General features: G+C 40.8%; 1 protein-coding gene across 1 annotated transcript in view; it reads right to left on the reverse strand.

Moving 5' to 3' along the window:
• The window catches only part of gpr158b (G protein-coupled receptor 158b), a 118,318-nt gene that overhangs the window by 27,748 nt on the left and 70,716 nt on the right, over positions 1 to 19,854 (reverse strand). The window contains exons 6-7 of the mRNA XM_087240504.1: positions 1,886 to 1,995; positions 638 to 876 (exon numbers count right to left, since the gene is read on the reverse strand). Of these exons, the coding sequence (XP_087096630.1) occupies positions 638 to 876; positions 1,886 to 1,995 (349 nt within the window). The remainder of the gene's footprint in view (positions 1 to 637; positions 877 to 1,885; positions 1,996 to 19,854) is intronic.

Consider the following 19,854-nt stretch of genomic DNA (forward strand, 5'->3'; position numbering starts at 1 on the left):
GAAAAAAAAAACTGTTCGTAAAACTGTCCGCTTAATATTATAGCGAAAAAAATTAGTTGAAGAAATTGTTCTTATCATTGACAATAACAAGAACTAATATCAATAATTAATAACCAATTATAACTCATTGCCAGGGCCAGACAGAATCTGCAAACAGTTTTATTTCTGCGCATAATTATGTACAAAATTCGAGGATTTATGTGGAATGATTTTAAGAGTATAGTAACTAAAAACTTAACATGTGAAATAAAAAATAAAAAATTATTGATTAGAAAATCAGCATTTAAGAACAATTTCTTAAAAATAATAATTATTTCTGGTTGAAATCAGGCTACAAATTTAGATTTCATTTTAAAATGCAACACATTGAGTTAAATTAATACTATTAAACTATTTTACAATATTTCTGTTTTCACTACACTTTAATCATCCTCAGTGAGTAAAAAGAGACTATTTTAAATATATTGAAGTAGCTGACTAACAATGTAATTTAAACAGTAGTTGGACTGTATAGACAAAACATTAGACTACTCATGTAGTGACACTGATCCATTTATACATTTTGACCTTCTACTGTAGATGTATTTTGCTCTCTGATGCTGGTTCAAGCAGAATAAAACCAATAATAAGAACTGACCCGCAGCCATCATGTAGTCCCAGCTGTCCAGTAGGCACATGCTGAACTGCAGGCCCTCTGGAGTGACACCGATGTCAATGAGGGCATGACGTGTGTTGTGGTTCTGACATACGGCAGAGGTCCACGCCGCCAGGAACCACATGACCACCAGCAAAATCACAGCAAGCAGACGCAGAACCCTCCAGCTGGTCATGTAGGGGATTCGCTGGGCCGTCCGTGACAGAAACACCTTTAAAACCCTTTGGTGTGTGATGGAAAGACAAGACACAAATATAGAAGTCAGATATATGACCATATACAAAGAAATTGTTTTGTAAATGTATTGAAAGAAATCTATTGCTAATGTATTTGTTCATCCAAAATACAGTAACTGTATTATTGTCATTACGATAATTTCTCAGCCACAGTTTATATTAGATGTCCATAAGTAGTTTACTGCTAAGGACTACTGAACCATTCTGGAGGACCTTGTGCACCCAATGGTTTAAACATTATATCCTGAATGCGGTGCTGTGTATTAGGATGATAATGCAGCAATACATACAGCAAGACTGCTGACAGAGTGGTTTAATGAATGTGAAAGTGAAGTTGAACATCTTCCATGGCCTGCACAGTCACTAGAACTAAATATTATTGAGGCACTTTGGGTGTTTTTGGTGTTTCTGCAAAAATAGTGGCTCAACATCCCTCTAGCCACTGTTCAGGACTTGTATCTTTCATTCCCAAGACAAATTGATGCTGTATTGGCCACAAAACGAGGTCCTGCATACTAATGAATTACTGTGGTCTAAAACCAGGTATTTCAGTTTCACTGTTCAACGCATTTAGGTGCTATCCCAGCAGGCACACATCAGCATAAAATGTTAATATTAGGTTAGATATAGGTCATGACGTCAGGTGACCAAAAGTCAATGTCTAGCCAGCGTCTAACCATTTCTGAACAAAATCCAATGTCCCCATGACATTGGGGTACAACGTCAATATGACGTCATGTTAACGTCATGTGCCTGCCGGGATGAAACACTTAAAGTGGTTCCCTTATAATTACAAGCCAATGAACCAATTTTGGTGCTACATTATTTACAGCCACATTTTTCTTAAAAGTCATATGTACTTGTTAACTTTATATTTAATCCAAATACTTAATTTGTCAGCGTAAGCTGACTTTTAATTTTTATATAAAATAGTTCCAACCAGTATCTGTGATCATTCTTTTCTTTTTTACAGTGAAAGCAGCAATATTCTTACCTGTAAAGTTTGAGAATCACTGTTCCATAGACAATGGCAAATCCAAGCAAACGGACCCATCTCAGGAGAATACACCGGAATACACTTGGATTCAAATACTGTATCATTACCTGATAAGACAATATAAACATAAAAATGAAGTTATAATTTCTTCTTTATATATTATTAAGTACACAGAAACACATTAGAATATCACTGATGCTTTTCATAAAACAGGGTTGGTGGCTCATCAATAGTTCATCTCATGATACATGTTAAAATAATAACACATTTCATTCAAAATTAAGGAGTAAAAACAGAAAAAAGTAACATATTTTAGAAATATTAAGATTATTATTTGTAAATGCATAATTCCATTTCAAATTCTCATTTTTATAACATAATGTGTACAAAAGGTGTTATTTCAATTCAAAAACATTTAAAGTTCCTCTCAGACTCTTTGGTACATTTCTCAGATCAGAATTGAAATTTGCAAAACAGTAAGCGCATTTCTCAAAACGACACGTACAAATAGCTAAATTCCATGGATTACCTGCAAAAGCCAGTATCTTGCTCAAAATCCCTATAGTTTATCTCTTAAAACGACATTTCTGTGTCAATGAATGTGTCACTGCTGTCAGAATGACAAGTCCTTGTGTTATTGTGTACAAAAAAGACAGTCAAATGACTTGCTGTTTTGTTGTCAATATAACAATGTACTCTAGAGGGCTGTTCTAATGTAAACTATTTTTTTTTTGTTGTTGTTGCTGCTGTTTGTACTGTAATTTGTTGCCAGATCATGTCATTGTAATACAGAAGGGAAAATACAGCACTGGGGTGCATTTTCCAAAACCCTCATTAGCCAACTAAGGTCACAAGCTCGCTGTAAGCTTGCTAAAGCACTCATCAGAAAAATAATGAAAACACAGGACAGCGCTTGGGCTGTAATGCTGAGGTATTTTTGCTCTCTTCACAGCCTTATCTTTGGGTAGGGAAAATAACACTACAGTAACTTTTACACACACTACAGAGCACATCGTCTATACGACTTAATTCGATTAGGGTCTGCTACAGTTTTTTTTTTGCTACAGTGTTTGTGGCGGGCCGGGAGTTTAAATTTTCCAGAGTTTGTGCGCGCAACAAATGGGTGAGGCTTGAGTTTTGTACCAACGTCAGGGTGGCACGACTTAAGACTCGTTAATATGGGCTCTTTAAATGAACAATTAACAAAAGGTGTTCTTTCAATTATAACACCTTGCATCAAGATACTACCTGTTATACTGCCATTACAATAAAAAAATACAAATATTTCATACAGTACTATTATTTCCAAATTCTGAACAAGCTGGACATGTTTTCATGAGTTTTACACAGATATAGTTGTCACGAGAACCAGCGATCTTACTCTATTGATTGCTGGTTCTCACTAACCACAACCATGGACTACACTTCTGCCTTTTATGGACTACATATTCAGACATGCACTCCGGTCACACTCACACATGTCTTCTCATCTAGACTGATTACTCGCACCACCTGAGGATTGTCAAAGACTGATTGCAGACACTACTTAAGCCACACAATCACCCTTTCACTCTGCCGAGTCTTGTTTATCCTGTTATGACATTACAACCCGTTTACCTTGTCTTCTTTTCCCGTGTTTTGACCCAGTCTTGTTTATCCAGTTCTCCCTGCCTGCCGCCTGCCTCTAGACCTATCGCCTGTTTACTGTTTATGATTCTGGATTACCTACACATACCTGTTTGTACCTGTATTGACCACTGCTTGCATGACAACGAATAAACCTGCATATTGGACCCAAACCTCCAGTTGTGTGTGTCATTCCCCGTCGTTACAATAGTGTAAAATATCTCAAACTTTGATGTGTTTTCCCACTATTAGTTAATTGCTGGCAAACCTCAATTCTAATTCTTAAAACCCCTCTTTACCTCACAAATATATTCATGTTATAATATCTTGTGAATGAAGCATAAATACGAGCCCTCCAGATTGTCATGGTTTAATGCTTGTTCTTTATCCTTCAGAGCCTGTGAAGTGCTCCCTGAATTCCTCATTATCTGCTAAGCCTGGTGTCCCTTTTGTTCAGTGCCTGTCTTATGTAAAGCAGCAGAATTAAATAAATATCGCCGCCGACTGATGGAAAGATGCATCTGTTCTCGTCTCCCCTAGGAGATTCACCAGTGCAGCTTTCCAATCCACAGTCGTCCTTTTAAATATGCAAACAGCAAAGCGGCCCCTTCAGTATAATCAAAGAGCTTCTCACCATGAGGAAGAAGACTCAATTAGCAGAACTTCTCCTCTCTGAAAAATACACCAACACATGCCTTTCACGCTCATTAGGGCGGTTAAAAGCTGGATAGAAATAAGTCAGTTCGCATTACTCTTACATTTAGCGAAATGTCCACACAAGAAACGACTCCAACGCTGAAAAAAAAGTAGGAAAAACATCTTTGCTGTCGGATGTTCTAGCTCTGCTTTAAATGCTTGTTTAAGATGTACAGAAATATTTACCAGTTAAAATGCTATTTTGGATTTATTATTCATGTCAAAGTGTGTGAAAAGAAAGCTATTCCGCACACTATCAATACTTGCTGGACGATTTATTAAATGAACTGTAATGTATTCAGCTTTTTCAATAGTCAAAGTCAGACATAAATCAGCAGATTTGTTAGTTGGCTAATGTCGCAGTCACACTAGAGTTTGAGCATGCAAAATTCTGTCGCTTGGCACTGTGAAAAGGGCTTGTGTTTCAGATCTGTAGCATTTTGGTGAGTATGAATGGAAGTCTATGGGGCAAAAAGTGCAGTGTGGCCGCGGCTTTAAGAGTGGAAACCTTCAACGCTGTCATGACAATTTGTAACTTTTCGCTTCATAGACTTCTATTCAAAGATAGGTTTAGGGTTGGAGTTTGGTGCTAGGATTTTTGCGTTGTTTTGAGAAAATTCATTCTCCTGGTTTGAAAATAAATGTTGAAGCTACTTCACAACAATGAGATCTCTGTGTAAATTCCAGCGTGGAAACTGGTTGTCTGTACCGGTCGGTACAAAGTGACGTTATTGAGTATTCAGCATTAATTCACGAAAAAGACTTGGTTCGAACCAATTGGCACATTCTATTGTGAATGAGATGCAACTTCATTAATTTTCATAATATAGCTTCAAAGGCTCTTTTTTTTTTTTTTTTTTACTTGTTACAGTGTTTAAAGAGATGGCATTTTGTGTTGCCAACTGTAATTCAAACAAGTAGAAGAATAATTGTTGTAGACGTCAGTGTTGCATTTACAGTATAAATATGCCACAACAAAGGTTATGTTTCCAATTCCCTGCAATGAAAACACAGCTGGCGTGTGGACCCACACGTGTGGATTACAGTGGTCTGCTAACATGCAACAAAAATATATTTTTAACGAAGCTTTTTTACCCGAGAGCTTTTCGCAACTGGAAATGGTAAAAACCGGATTCACAACTCATCTTCTTTTAAAAAAGATGCAGTTACAATTTGTGTTGATTGTCCTGTCTCTACGGATTTGGTAAGTGTGTGATCAGTGTAGTGTACTTTGTTTATGTTTCTCCAGACGGCAAAGTTAGTTAGTATCGTCAGCAGTACTCTTTCAGTTTTTAAAGACATTACTTAGTGAAATGACTGAAGTAAGTATAGTTTACAGTAGTATCACTACACTATTACTGAAAATGCTTTTATTGGTGTTTTTTTTAAACATTAGTTACATCCGTCGTCTGAACCCAAAGTGTTGAAGTGGGGTGCCAGACCGATGTTTTCACAACAGATGTAGCATGCTAATATTACAACAGAGTTAACTAAGATTACAACAGTCCAATTTTTCAGAGCAGTGCAGTATTTGTGGCAGGCACAATGGTTTATTTATTAGTTATTTGATTATTTCAACAAATACAGTTGGAATAATAACTACTATTGCGAGACTTTAATATTCGCCTTGTCAGGAATATCTTTACTTTCTCCTGCATTCAGGGCATGTTTGTGTTGAAAGGTTAAAAATGATAAGGCAGTGGACTATCATCAACTAAATAATGTGACTGAGGAAAATCTGGTGGAGAGAAATCCTGCACTTTTTTACACGTCTCAGATCAGCTGTATACGCTGCTCTCTGAATCGCTGCTCTCCAAATCGCCATCCATCTTCCCTGCATCTCTATTTGGGTTGCTGCACGTAATGAAACTCTCCTTTTATTGCTAAATTTCATCACATGACACTGTGAAAAGGGGCTGGATTAATCAAAATCATCAGACATAAAAAAAAAAAAAAAACAAGCGAATGGTATATATTTAACATTTGTGTTCAGAGGAATCATTTTGATCTTCAGTTGGTCTCAGTCACATGATGCAATTTGACAGGTCAGAGTTTATTAAACTTGAACTTTGCAACGTAGAGAACAGCGACACTTGCCGCTTGAGCTTGGTTTCCGGTCTGCCGCGTTTGCGTTCTTATGTATGGAAGTCTATGGGGGAAAAAGTATGGTTGACTGTAATGTTAGGAACATGTTTAATTATTTTTGTCTTTTTTTCTTTTCATCAAACAATTACTTATTGGTCATTTCAAGGGTCATATATTAACTGAACGTCTACTGTTGTGTGTGGTATGCTGTGCTAATTAGCATTTTTGCTAATTAGTAGATAAATGCTGGTCTAAAAGTAAATTCAGCACTGCAGAAACTTCCTGTCTGAAGAAAGGTGTTAAAACTGAACACAGAACACATGAAGTTCTATGCTTTTATTGTAGATTGTATTCTAAAAAAAGAGGACTTATGTGTAACGGAGAGTCTGAAACAGAGGGATCCATTTGCAGTATATTTATAAAACACAGTTTAATAACAAGCACACAGTATGCACTAGTGTGCGAACTCGCATCAAACACAGTATAGTAGAAGGTCGATAGGCTGGCGGCTGGCATTCAAGGATCGTAATAGCAGGCATGGGTCAGAGGCAGGCGGCGTGGATCAAGGTGGATATACAATACAGGGTTCGAGGCAAGTGGCAGGCAAGGCATGGTCAAGGGACAGTCCGGGTTGTAACAAGGAGATCAGGCAAGGATAAGATACGCTCAGAAATGTCAGCAAGGCAGAACAAGACTTCGCACTGGTGTGAGTGTTTGGGCTGCTTATATGTGTGTGTGCGGGTGATCAGTGTAATGTGCAGCAGGTGTGTTGCAATCAGTGTCTGGGAGGATGATGTAAAGTTAATAGTCCGGTGATGATAACCTCTGCTGGCCAGCAAGGGGAATGACTGGGACTGAGTCGGTGACATTATGGGCTCTATTTTGACGGCCCATGCGCAGAGCGCAAAACGCAGGGCGCAAATGCTTTCAGGGCGTGTCAGGATGCGTTTTTGCTAATTTAAGGACGGGAAATCTGCCTTGCGCCGCGGCGCATGGTCTAAAAGGGTTGAGTTTATTTTCTTAATGAGTTACAGGTGTGTTTTGAGAATAAACCAATTAGAGTCTCATCTCCCATTCACTTTAAGAGTCAGCTGCATCGCGCCATGAGCACATTCGCTATTTACAGGACGCAAAGTAAGTCTAAGAGGAAAAAAATGAGCATTTCACAAGCAAACAGTTAACAGTTAACAGTTTTTTTAACAGAAAACTGTTAAACAGAGCATCTACTGTGTGAGAATGAGAGATAATGGATCCCTTTCACTTTCGCTCTTGGATAAGGAAACCTTTACGCACAGACATCAATTAGCCTATAAATAAATACTTTTGTTTGTTAAGCGCAAATATTCGTTTCAAAACTATTTCTAAATTCAGTTCTAATTTCCAGCAAACAAATAGATGAATAATAATAACAAAATGTGCACAAAAACCTGAGTTATATCCTAAAACACATGCTGTGCCCCATATGGTCTAAAACCTGACAGGTGGGCAAATCTAAGCTTGTTTTTATTAAAACAAATATAAATATGGATATAATAAATAATACTGCTAATAATAATAATATTATATAAAAGCAAATTGTAATGAATGAACTGAAAAAGCCTCCCGAGATGAAGAAGACATAAAAGCAGTGGTTTTTCATATTTATGTAGGCTAGAAAATAATATGTTTTGTAATATTTTAATCCTTTATATTTATATTCTATATCTATTCTTATTATACCCTATATATATATCCTTAATATTTACATTTTTTCATATGTAAAGATATTTGTCTATTGCTCTCTTGTGCGTATTAAGCAGTGCGTAAACGAGGCGCAACTCTGCGCCGGAGTTTAGACCGGGTAAGTTTTAGTCTAATAAAAAATCTATTATAGTTTCTCGAAATAGCAACGCGCCAGCGGTCCGCCTCAGAACGCCTTCCTTTTTAGACCAGAACGCCTATGGGCGCACAAATAAGCGCTAATGCATTTGCTATTTAAACAGTGTAGCGCAACGCCTCAAAACGACTCTTGCGCCAAGCTGAAACTACCAAAAGACTATTGCGCCACGCCTTGCGCCACACTGCGCCAGGTGTATGATAGGGCCCTTAGTCTGTGGTGTGGCCAATGGAGAACTGGATAATAATTGACAAGTGACGAATTTCATTAAACTCCACTTGTTAATATCAGCTGCCTACATAAGTTGAAGTCAGCAAATGAAAATTGTTGCGCACCTCCTGAATGTAACTTTTGCATTGCATTAAGGATAACAGAATTCTGTGAATCGAACAATTCATTTGTATCGATTAAATTGTTACTATTTTTGGCATTGAAGAAAACCTTCTCCTGACCTTTCTATTGAACACGCATGGAATAGAAAGAATTTTCAAACAGTAGCTTTAAGAGTGGGAACCCTCAAAGCTATCTCATGACATTTTGTAACTTTTTGATTTAATGGCTAAAGCCGGGGTCACACGGCACTTTTCGCCCATAGACTTCCATTCATATGCACACGCTTGGTAAACTGACCAGTGAAATCGCATCATGTGACTGAGTGAGACTGATCGAAGATTAAAACATGACATTTAAAACATGGACCATTCTCTCTCGCTAATCACTTTGTTTAATCCCGCTCCTTTTTGCTGCGTCAAATTTTAACATACTTAAACTCTAGTGTGACTGCAGCATTATATGAATGAATATGTGATATCTCATTCGTAAAATTTTGCATGATTTGCTCATCCTCCAATGATGGTTGGGTTTAGGCGTGGAGTTTGGGCCAGGATTTAACCTTGGATTTAATAAATATTTCATGAATAATACGCATATCAATTTACTCTAACTCTGCACACCTGCAGCAAAGATAACTTTATTCTATTTTCTTCAAGTGGTTTGTAAACTACATTATGGAGAACTGTACTTTGGGATGTTTTTGCAGAGTCTAAGAATCATAAAATGCTGCTTACATTAATTGAAAATTGCAGTAAATATTAATTAAATAAATTAAGGTTAAAATTCAATGTAATCACTTTGGCAATCTAAAATACTGTTCAGATGTAACTGTATTTTGATTACCCTTTATTAAAAAAATAAATAACTCAAGTACTTAATAATTTCATTTATTCATTTTCTTGTCGGCTTAGTCCCTTTATTAATCCAGGGTCGCCACAGCAGAATGAACCGCCAACTTATCCAGCACATGTTTTACGCAGTAGATGCCCTCCCAGCTGCAAACCCCTCTCTGGGAAATACTTAATAATTTTGTACCTTGAATGTTTTTACAGAACAAATATTTTACAGAACAAATCAATGTATTCAAAAATAGTTTTTTGTGTATTGTATATTTTTACTGTAAAATTGGTTCCAATAGCATTGTAGGGCAGGAAGTCAAGGACAGCAACTGAAATGAAACGACGTGTTTGTAACATCAGAGCAGAGACAAATAGGTGGCCCCTTTTCCCACCAACACTCTGCCATTAATTAATCAGAAGATTTATTTTTAACAAGTTGCGCTAGAACTTGATGGACTCATTAATAATGCATAGTGCTGCGCAGAACAGCAGCATAAGGCAGAGCACGTCACCCATATACTGTACGCAGCCACGGAGCATCTGAGTGCATCCACATATTTGATCACCAACGCCTGTCATTGCTTCTAGCTGAAACTAAAAGTGAAAACGAAAGATATTTTGATACGTATTTAACTTTACCACACACACAAAAAAAGATTTTTCAACTTGTTCAAACAACCCATGAGCTAAATTAACACAATTCTTGAGATTTTTTTTTGGGACAACTGAATTGTTTTTTGTTTAATCCATTTAAATTTGTAAAAAAAAAAAAAAAAAAAAAAAACAATTAGGTTAACTTAATTGGTTTGTGTTAGGACAACATTAAGGAATTACGTAGAACCCAGCATTTTTTTACAGTAAATATGCCATGAAACCAAACAGGATTTAACACATTCAACAAAAAAGGAACAATATGGTATTGTGAAACATGGCAATCAAATAACAAAACAAGGGCAGGTGGCTGAAAAGGAGAGATTGAAAAAAAATTCAAGACTTTCAAAAGGTTTTCATTTGTTGACTATGCAATTAAGAAGATTATTAGGTGTGCTGATGTGATTTTCAATAAAACAGTAAGACAGGGCAGGGCATATATGGCAGCTCATCTCCTTTGTTGTGTTTTGTTTATATAATAGGGCTTTTGAGCATGTTAAAGCTACAATATTTAGTCAGCGTATGACACTCACAGTCGAGTTGTGTGTCCAGCATCAAACTCTTACTAAATCAAAACATTCTCAGGATGTGTAGTTTGAAAGTGGTGTGATTTATCAAGTGCGTAATGTTAATTTGATCCCTTTACATTCATGGTTTTAGTTTTAATTAATTAGGTTTAATTCAGTTTAATTCATATCCCTGAAATCACATGGTCAAATTTGGCAGGTGCCATAATATGCATTGATTTTCCCATTTATTAATATATTGATTTTGGTTTACTTGATCAAATCATACATTCTGTTATTCTTTTTTTATTTATTTTTTATTTTATTTATGAAACTATTTGAGTAACTGTGGGGTTTTCTACACGTGGTGCCCAACCCATTGATTTCAATAGCCAAACTGTGCTGCATATATATATATATATATATATATATATATATATATATATATATATATATATATATATATATATATATATATATATATAGTTGAAACTATAAGTTTACATACACTCGAGAAAAAGGAACATAGACATTTTTTTAATGTCTGATGGTAAATTCTAGTAAGCGTTTACAGGCATGAGTCACTGACCGAAAAATGCCTCCGGGTCCCCGACCCTCTAATCGATATCAACGCGACCAGCAGAGCTGTCTTTAGGGACAGAAAGATACTGAGTCGAGGATCGAAGGGATCTGACGCGGCTTGTGTAGCGAGGGCGAGATCCTAAGAGGGCATGAGAGGGGGCGGTGTGGATTAATTCGCTTAGCGCCCCTGAGGAACCAGATGATGAGGTTATGCGTTCCCACGGTGCTGCCAGCCACCGTGTCATGAGAGCGGAGATGGCAGCCACGTAACCTTGAGTGTGGAGGGCGACAGCCTGCTCTCCAGCTTCTCTCGGCGTAAAAAAAGCACAACGCTGATCTGGCAAATTACGGGGGTCTTCTCTGCGAGAGACGCACCATTCAGTGAATAGACTCCACTTCAGGGCATAGGCGCGCTCGGGGAGGGGGCTCTAGCCCGAGTGACGGTAATAGCCACCGCAATCTGAGGTTACCTAAGTCTTCCTCGCGTCTAAGGACCTTCAAAGATCGGCGAGGGTGCCAGATGGTGCCCTGTCCCTGAGAGAGTAGGTGCTCTGTCGAAGGGAACTGCCAGGGGAGGGCTATCGCGAGGGAGAGCTCTGATATCCAGGTCCGGTTAAGCCAGAGGGGCGCAACCAGCAACCTGTTCCTTGTCCTCCCTGACCTTGCACAGTAACTGCGTGAGCAGGCTCACTGGGGGAAACGCGTATTTGCGCATGCCCCGAGGCCAGCTGTAAGCCAGTGCATCCGTGCCGAGAGCACTCGGTCAGGGAAAGCCCCCATACGGCTGATATACGCCGCCGCCGTACTGTCCGTCCTGACCAGCATGTGTTGCTGCTCCAGCACCGGAAAAAAATGATGAGAGCGAGGAACACTGCCAACAGCTCCAGGCGATATGCCAATGCAACTGGGTACCTTTCCATAGGTCCGCAGCCGCATGCCCGCAACGCACAGCCCCCCAGCCCATGTTGGAAGCGTCTGTTGAAACGACAACAAGACTGGACGCCTGTCCTAGAGACACCCAGCCCTGTAGGAATGAGGGGTCGCTCCAAGGGCTGAGGGTGCGGCGACACAGCGCAGTAACAGAGACTCGGTGTGCACGCGCGTGCCATGCGCATCTGGGGACTCGATCGTGAAGCCAGTGCTGAAGTGGTCTCATATAGAATAATCCGAGCGGCGTGAAGCGGCTGCGGATTATTCTGCCCCAGGAGCCTCTAAAATAGTTTCAGTGGGACCACTATTTTACTGTCGAGCTCTCTCAGACAGTACAGCATCAGCTGAGCACGCTCTCCGGAGAGGTGCGCTGCCATGGTGACCGAGTCCAGCTCCAGCCTGAAAGAAGAGATCCTCTGCACGGGGGCGAGTTTGCTCTTTTCTCGGTTGACCTGAAACCCCAACAGGTGGAAGTGCCGGAGCACTTTGTCTCTGTGCATAATCAATTGCTCCGAGAGAGGGCAAAAATCAGCCAGTCCTCAAGAAAATTGAGTACGCAGAAGCCCGTGAGCCGAAGGGGCACTAAGGCACCCTCCGCGGGCTTGGTGAGGACCCGCGGAGACAGAGAGAGCCCGAAGGCGAGGGCTTTGTGTTGCCAAGCTCGACCTTCAAACGCAAACCACAGAAACTGTAGGTGGCGAGGAAGAGTGGAGACATGGAAATACGCGTCCATCAGGTCTAATGCTGCAGACCAACCCAGAGGACGAACGCACCGGAGGATGCGCTTCTACGTGAGCATTCTAAACGGCAACTTGTGCAGACAGCGGTTCAAAACGCGCAGATCTAGGATTGGTCGTGACCCACCACTCTTTTTGGGCACGATGAAGTGTGGGATGTAAAACCCGCTCTCCATCTCGGCTGGAGGGAGCGGCTCGATTGCATCCTTCGCCAAGAGGACAGCAATCTCCTCTCGCAAGACAGGGGCGGACAGGGGGCTGACCCTGGGGAATACACACCCGTGACTTGGGGGGCCGTTTCGCGAACTGAATCGCATAGCCGAGTCTGATTGTGCGTATGAGCCACCGCGAAGAGCTGGCCCGCGCTAATCAGGCAGGCAGAACTCTCGCTAATGGACTCATCGCTACAATCGCTGACGTACCAGCAGTGGGGCAGCGCGGAGTGGGTGTGCTGATCCGGGAAGTGGGCGGGTCCCACGGAAAAGCTGGAGGTGAGATATTTTCTCTCACTCCGCACCCGAGCTCCGGAGGGAAGGCTCAAGGGGTGGGAGAAAGGAGACCGTCCTCCCAGCGCTCGTGAGCCACTGGTGAAACGCACCGAATCTGCAAGCTAGAAAGCATAGCGTCCCAGACTGGCAGATTTCGGGCTGTCACATCCGGGGAAGTGGAAAAGTGCTCTTTCATGATGTTTTCATGGCAGTAAAAAGTGCCGTTGGAAATGAGGCCCCGCCCTCCAGAGGGGAAAGAGCAAGTTCCCTCTTCTCCAGATGGCCTGTCCCAGGGACGCTTCGTGGTCCGTTGCCGGACTTAGCGGCGTTCTGGGCAGGGGGGCTGCCTGCTTCCGAGATGCCCGACACGCTCGCTTCGCCAGAGGCGTGTGCGGGGGTGGAGCAGCTCTCGTAGGCGGGCGCCTTCGGCGTGGAGCAGGTATAAATGGCACGGCGGGCGGAGCCGGCTACGGACTGCTCTCTCACCGCCTTGAATTCCTGGGTGAATTCACAGACGGTGTCGCCGAACATGGCTTGGGATATGGGGAAGTCAAGAAAGCGGACTTTGTCGACTTATCAGCCAGGGGTGGCGCTCCTGGATCACTAATGTGGACATCGTCGTCCCCAATGCGCACGCAGCGGACTCAGTAGTCCAAATAGCTAAGTCAGCGGCGGTGCGCAGCTCGTAAGCCTGGGTTGGACCCACCCTCGTGCAGCTCAGCCAGCTCCTGCGCTTGGTAGCGCTGGTAGGTGGCTATCGCATGCAAGGCAGAAGCAGCCTGGCCCGCAGCGATGTAAGCTCTAGCTCCGAGGGAGGCAGATAACTTACAGGCTTTGGATGGGAGACGAGGCGGACCCCGCCGGATTGACCGCCATCGCGAACTCAACCTGAGGAATCTTCACATACCCCCTGGCTGTTCCACCGTCAAGAGTGGTGAGGGTGGAGGGACACGCAGCACGAGCAAAAAAAAGTGTTCAAGATCGCGTGAGCCTACTGTGCACCTCCGGGAAGAAGGGAACTCCCCTCTAGTCGGTCCCGGGAGCAGCCCGGGAAAGCACGGATAACATGTCCGTTTCAGGATCCGTAGTGACAGCGCTCACTTGCCCGGAGGGGGCGAGCGGGTCTGGATCATCATCGGACAATGAAAGCCCACCCTCCGATGCCGCGGGGGACGTCTGGTCTCCGGTGTCATCGGGCGTAAGGGCTACCATCTGTTAGACGGATCGCTTCCCCCGCCCGAAGCTTGGATGGAGCGCTTAGAGGAGCGGGAGGTCTGCGGGCCCGTGGGCGACAGATTATCTCTCGCTGAAACCCTCAGATCTGCCCGAGTGCCTGCTGCAGAGCAGGGGACAACTGGGGTGGTTCGCCCTTCTGCAAAGGCTAGCCGCGATCTTTACTGCACAACAGTCATGGCATCGCAATGACGACATGAACCGCCCGCGAGCAGCGCATTAACATGCTGGACCCCCCAGGGATGCAACGCAGTGCCCGTGCCTATCATCCGAGGACAGGAAACCACCGCATCCAGAAAAGCACAGTCGGAGCGCCGTCCTGAAAAGGACGTGCTGCACGACTGTGTTACTCTTTCTGTGAAGTTGCAACTTTATACGCACCGCTCTGGAGGACCGGACCCAAAGAACGCCAGGCAAGGGAGAAACCCAGCTCGACCGTCTGTCGATGCGTGTACACACTCTGGACCGGGAGAATGCTCTCGTTCGCTCAGAATCGCTAGTCACAGCAGGAGGAACCCTCATCGACTCGATCAGAAAGTCTCTGAAGCGAAAAGGATGGCGTTTGCTCGCTCCAGGTGTGATTATATGCTGGGATAATTGGCAATGAAGCACACATGTGCAAGCTTACGCTGCCAATTCATTGCATTCATTGGCCCGTTCAATACTCTTTCAGACAAGCGGCTTCTGAACCGAATCCTCTCATTTCGTGGATTTTCACAAAGAGCAAATCCACTTAATAGCACTGAAGTTCCCCAACCGAAGGGAAACTATGCTTTTACACCAGGTGGAAAATAGCAATATAGGCTTTTTGAAATAGATGCTGTTTATACATGCTAGATAAATATTATTTTTTTAAACACCCACGAGCACGTATGTGGCAATATACATTTATAGACATGACAGTGTTCACAATCGCCTGATGTTCTTGTTATGTTTCCCCTTTAAGAGTCTTGAGTTTCTACGCCTGAATTGAGTCATTGGATCCATGCTTCTCCGATAAAAAAATTCAATCATAAAGTCAGGTCCTTATTTTTAGATTTTGTTACCTCTAATTCCTTTTCTATCTTTGATATTAAAATGGTCAGATATCTGGTCACTCCCCAGAATTAAACAAAGTTAAATTAAGGTAAATGGTGGACTCGAACTGGATTGATAATGAATCACAAAAAAAAAAAAAACTAAAAACATGTTACAGCGACGAGCCTCTTTGGTAATGGTGTTTGTCAAAAACTAATGGGCAATGATAGTGTAAATAGTATCTGCCAACAAGTTGCATTATTTTCATTGTAATTAGACACTGTGATTAGGTCTTAATGTCAATTGAGTAATTCGGTCCTGCACATGATATCTACAGTGTGAAAGACTAAAAGTGCATTCTACTATCTCTGGAGGTGCTCAAAAGTGGACAAGATCAAAACATTTGTACACAGACCCTGTGTACACCTGCTTTAAATATTTTTCACTTTAATTCAGATAGACTAAAATGCATCTCAATACTTGGTGTAAACCAGTCCTTGGTTGAGGGTATCTGCTGCATCCTCAACAACATGCAAAATGCATTCAGCAAAATTATTAGGAACCTCTTTTAGAACCTCCCATTTTATTCTGTTCATCCTTCCTCTATCTCTCATAAAAATGCAGGGGCTGCTGAATATCACAGATGGTCTGGGAGGTGCACTTAGCTTAAAACAGAGAAAAGCGATACCAGATATAGAAGCACAACACATAATGTGCCTGCTTTTAATCAAATAACAACACAGAATTCTTCATTGCAGCAGAAGTCAGTTTTGGAAGATTCAGGTTTTATGTATGCAAGATTTCTCAGATGAAGAGTGATAAAATATAGAGCTTTTGATCAAAGTTTTATTCTCTGCAAAAACTGTATCTATTAATCTAGTTACTACAGTGCAAAGATGTTCTGATGGGGTTTCACTTGGCTGTTAAGGTACAGCAGAACATGGAAATGTGACAAAATAAAAGCCCATCATTTGCATTTTAAATGGAAAATCTAGATTGAACTCATACTGATATAAAAATAGTGTCGCTTTTTCAACATTGAACAGGCTTATGCAATGCATAAGACCAGCCATGGCACAGGACCAAATAAAAAAGCAGTCCATTGCATTATAAAAAGCCTTGGGAGCAAAATGTACAGTCAACTGAAGATAAAACAAAAAAATAACAAAAACAAAATATAATGGACCTTCACAGCATCTTCTGGATATCTGATGCTTTAAAGTTAGCATGAAATGAAATCTGTCTCTGGTCTTATCAGTCCTGTTTCACCATAACTTTATTTTGGTCTGATCTGAAATGGGAAACCTGAAAATTACAGTGGTGGACAAGCAGTATTTATCTACATCCATATGTTAATTTTTGTTTTATTGACGTCTGAAATGACATTATTTAAAAAAAAATAATAATAATAAAAAAAGTGAGGAAAAAACATGCACTGGCTGTGTGATAGCCAGTAGTGTAAAGAAACAAATAAACAATTCTCAGACTACTGTAATTGAGTAGTTTTTCTCAGAAATTGTTCTTTAACCTTCCCTTGAATACATTTTTAGTGCTGTATCGGTATTTTTACTCAACTACTTTCATTTAACCTGCAGTCACTACTTTATTTTTTCCTTCTATTGGGATTAGAAAAATCCGTCCTGTGATTCCTGTCTAATCAAATAGAAGATAAATTGCATCATACTAAACTACCTCAAGACATGGGTGATTAATAAATACAGCAAACTGTTTGGAAGCATTAAAAGTGTTCAAGAAGATGTCTAAAATCTTGCATTGATGCCAAGACTGTTTAGATGCATGTCACTAAAGAGAAGATGACAGATGTTTACTGTATGATGACCGAAATGGCCTTAAACACCCAGCAGGCACAAGACGTCAACATGATGTTGGATTGACGTTGTACCTCAATGTCGTGGAGACATTGCGTTTTGTTTAAAAAATGAAAATCAGGTTGATGTCTGAACTCAACGTCAGGCCGACCTCAATCTCCAACGTCCAACCTAAAATCAACCAAATATAAAGATCTAATGATGTTACAGATTGACGTTGTGTGCCACTACCACTATGACGTCTATCAGACGTTGGATTTTGATTGCCATGCCTGGCAAATAAATGTCAGTATTTGACGTCAATATGACGTTGGTTTAAGATGACTCGACGTTGGATTTTGGTAATTTTCCTACACAACCTAAAATCAACTAAATATCAGCTTCATTTGACGTCGTTATTACTCATCAAAGTAATATCTTTAGACGCTGGCTAGATATTGAATTTTGGTCGCCCAACATCACAACCTAAATCTAACCTAATATTAACTTCAAGAGTTCACACTTGGCTGATGATTGAATATAAGCAAGTTTGGCGTGCTGTCCCAGGAGAGAGCCCTGAGCTCGAAGGTTCTTGAGCCCTGGGCTCCCTCCCGTTTGGAGGAAGAGAGGGGAGCCTCGAGCTCAGGTAGATCTCGACAACTCCACCTTGATAAGAGCTGATGACTAAAAATTGAATGCTATTACAAGATATGCTACATTATGAGGTTACCTGTATTGCAAAATTTAGATTTATCAATTTACTTGTTGTGCATGTTTTTGGAATGTGGGAGGAAACCGGAGGACCCGGGGAAAACCCACGCAAGCACGGGAAGAACATGCAAACTACACACAGAAACAACCACCGGCCTGTTAAAGGACTAGAACCGGTGACGTTCTTGCTGTGAGGCGACAGTGCTAGTCACTGGGCCACCGTGCTGCCCTATGGAGGGAAAGGTGAAAAGGTAGGGGTGGAAGGGGGATTCTTCAAATCGAAGATGACTGTAGTGAAAAAACCCTGGCTCTTTATAATGGGTTAGGAATGTCCTAATTGGTGGATCATGCACGTTAATTCAGAACCAGCCGTGTTCAATCATATTCACGTGCTCCTCTTGAAATTAGTTTATGAATAAACTTCTCTTATGATGTTGTGTGCCTGCTGGGCAATAACTAAATGCACTACAGAATGTTACGTTTACACACATCCATAAATTACATGTAAATGCATCTGCTTTTTACAGCATAATACTCACTACTCTTAAGTACTTTTGAAAGGTCTACTTTTTACACATACTTTGAGTAATATTTACAACAGATACTTTAACTCTACTTGCACTATATTTTTAAGCAAGTAATAGTTTTACTTAAGTATGATTTTTCAGTACTCTTTCCATCACTGGTGATAGCTAGATAGAACGACCCTATTCAAAATATAAAAAGTAAAACATAACCCTGTGTGAGCCATTTGTATTTTTTTACTCATAAGACATAATGTAGTTACACAATATCACACAGCAAGAGCGTTTTTCCGAACAAGCCTGTGAGTGTGATCGCTAATGTGATATTGATTCCATACAGTGAGTTACATTTTAGAAACACGTTTCATGAATAAAATTGTTCCAAAGTCCGATCAGAAAAAAATAGTTGAAAAAGTATGAAAAATTTTTTTTTTTTTGCATGTTTGTCATACTTTAATGTTTCAGATCATTAAACTAATTTAAATATTATTCAAAGATAACACAAGTAAACACATTATGCAGTTTTGAAATTAATGCTTTTATTATTAAGAGAAAACAAAATACAAAACTAGACAGCCCTGTGTGAAAAAGAAAAGCCCCCTAAAACTAATAACTGGTCGGGCCACCCTTTGCGGCAACAACTGCAACAACTGAGTCTGTTATAGCACTGTCGAGGAATTTTGGCCCACTCATCTTTGCAGAATTGTTGAATTGAGGCACATTGGAGGGTTTTCTTGCATTAATTGCCTTTTTAAAGTCATGCCACAGCATCTCATTTGGATTCCGGTAAGGACTTTGACTTGACCACTCCAACGTCTTCTTTGTCTTTCTTTAGCCATTTAGAAGTGGAATTGCTGATCTGCTTTGGATTCTCAACCCAGCATCACTATGGATACTTACTACTGTATACATTTCTGGAGAGTGCAAATTATGTACCTAGAGGTACAGTACATATGGCTGCATTTCTTTGTTAAAATTAATTCTGTGTTGCTATAAGATTGTTAAAACAATTGTTTATGAGAGACGAGAGTAACTTAGCCAGAATGCAGCAAAGCTTTTATTATGTCACAGCCCACCACCACTTTTCCGGTCACGATCACGTAGAGAAGAAGCAATACTGTATTATCATACTAAATACATTTTAGGCTTATGTTATAATGCAGCTCCGTGCAATCTACAACATATTAAAAAAGACTTTGTTTCCTTGTTTTCTACAAAATAAAGGGTGCATCTTGTCATTAGCATGACAACACAGTTTGTTTCACAGTTAAAATTGCTTATTCTCTAGATTTAAACAATCTTCCAAACTTTTTGAACAATGTAA

The sequence above is a fragment of the Danio rerio genome, chromosome 2, assembly GCF_052040795.2.
Source record: "Danio rerio strain M-AB ecotype USA chromosome 2, GRCz13ab, whole genome shotgun sequence".
In the NCBI taxonomy this organism is placed as follows: Eukaryota; Metazoa; Chordata; class Actinopteri; order Cypriniformes; family Danionidae; genus Danio; species Danio rerio.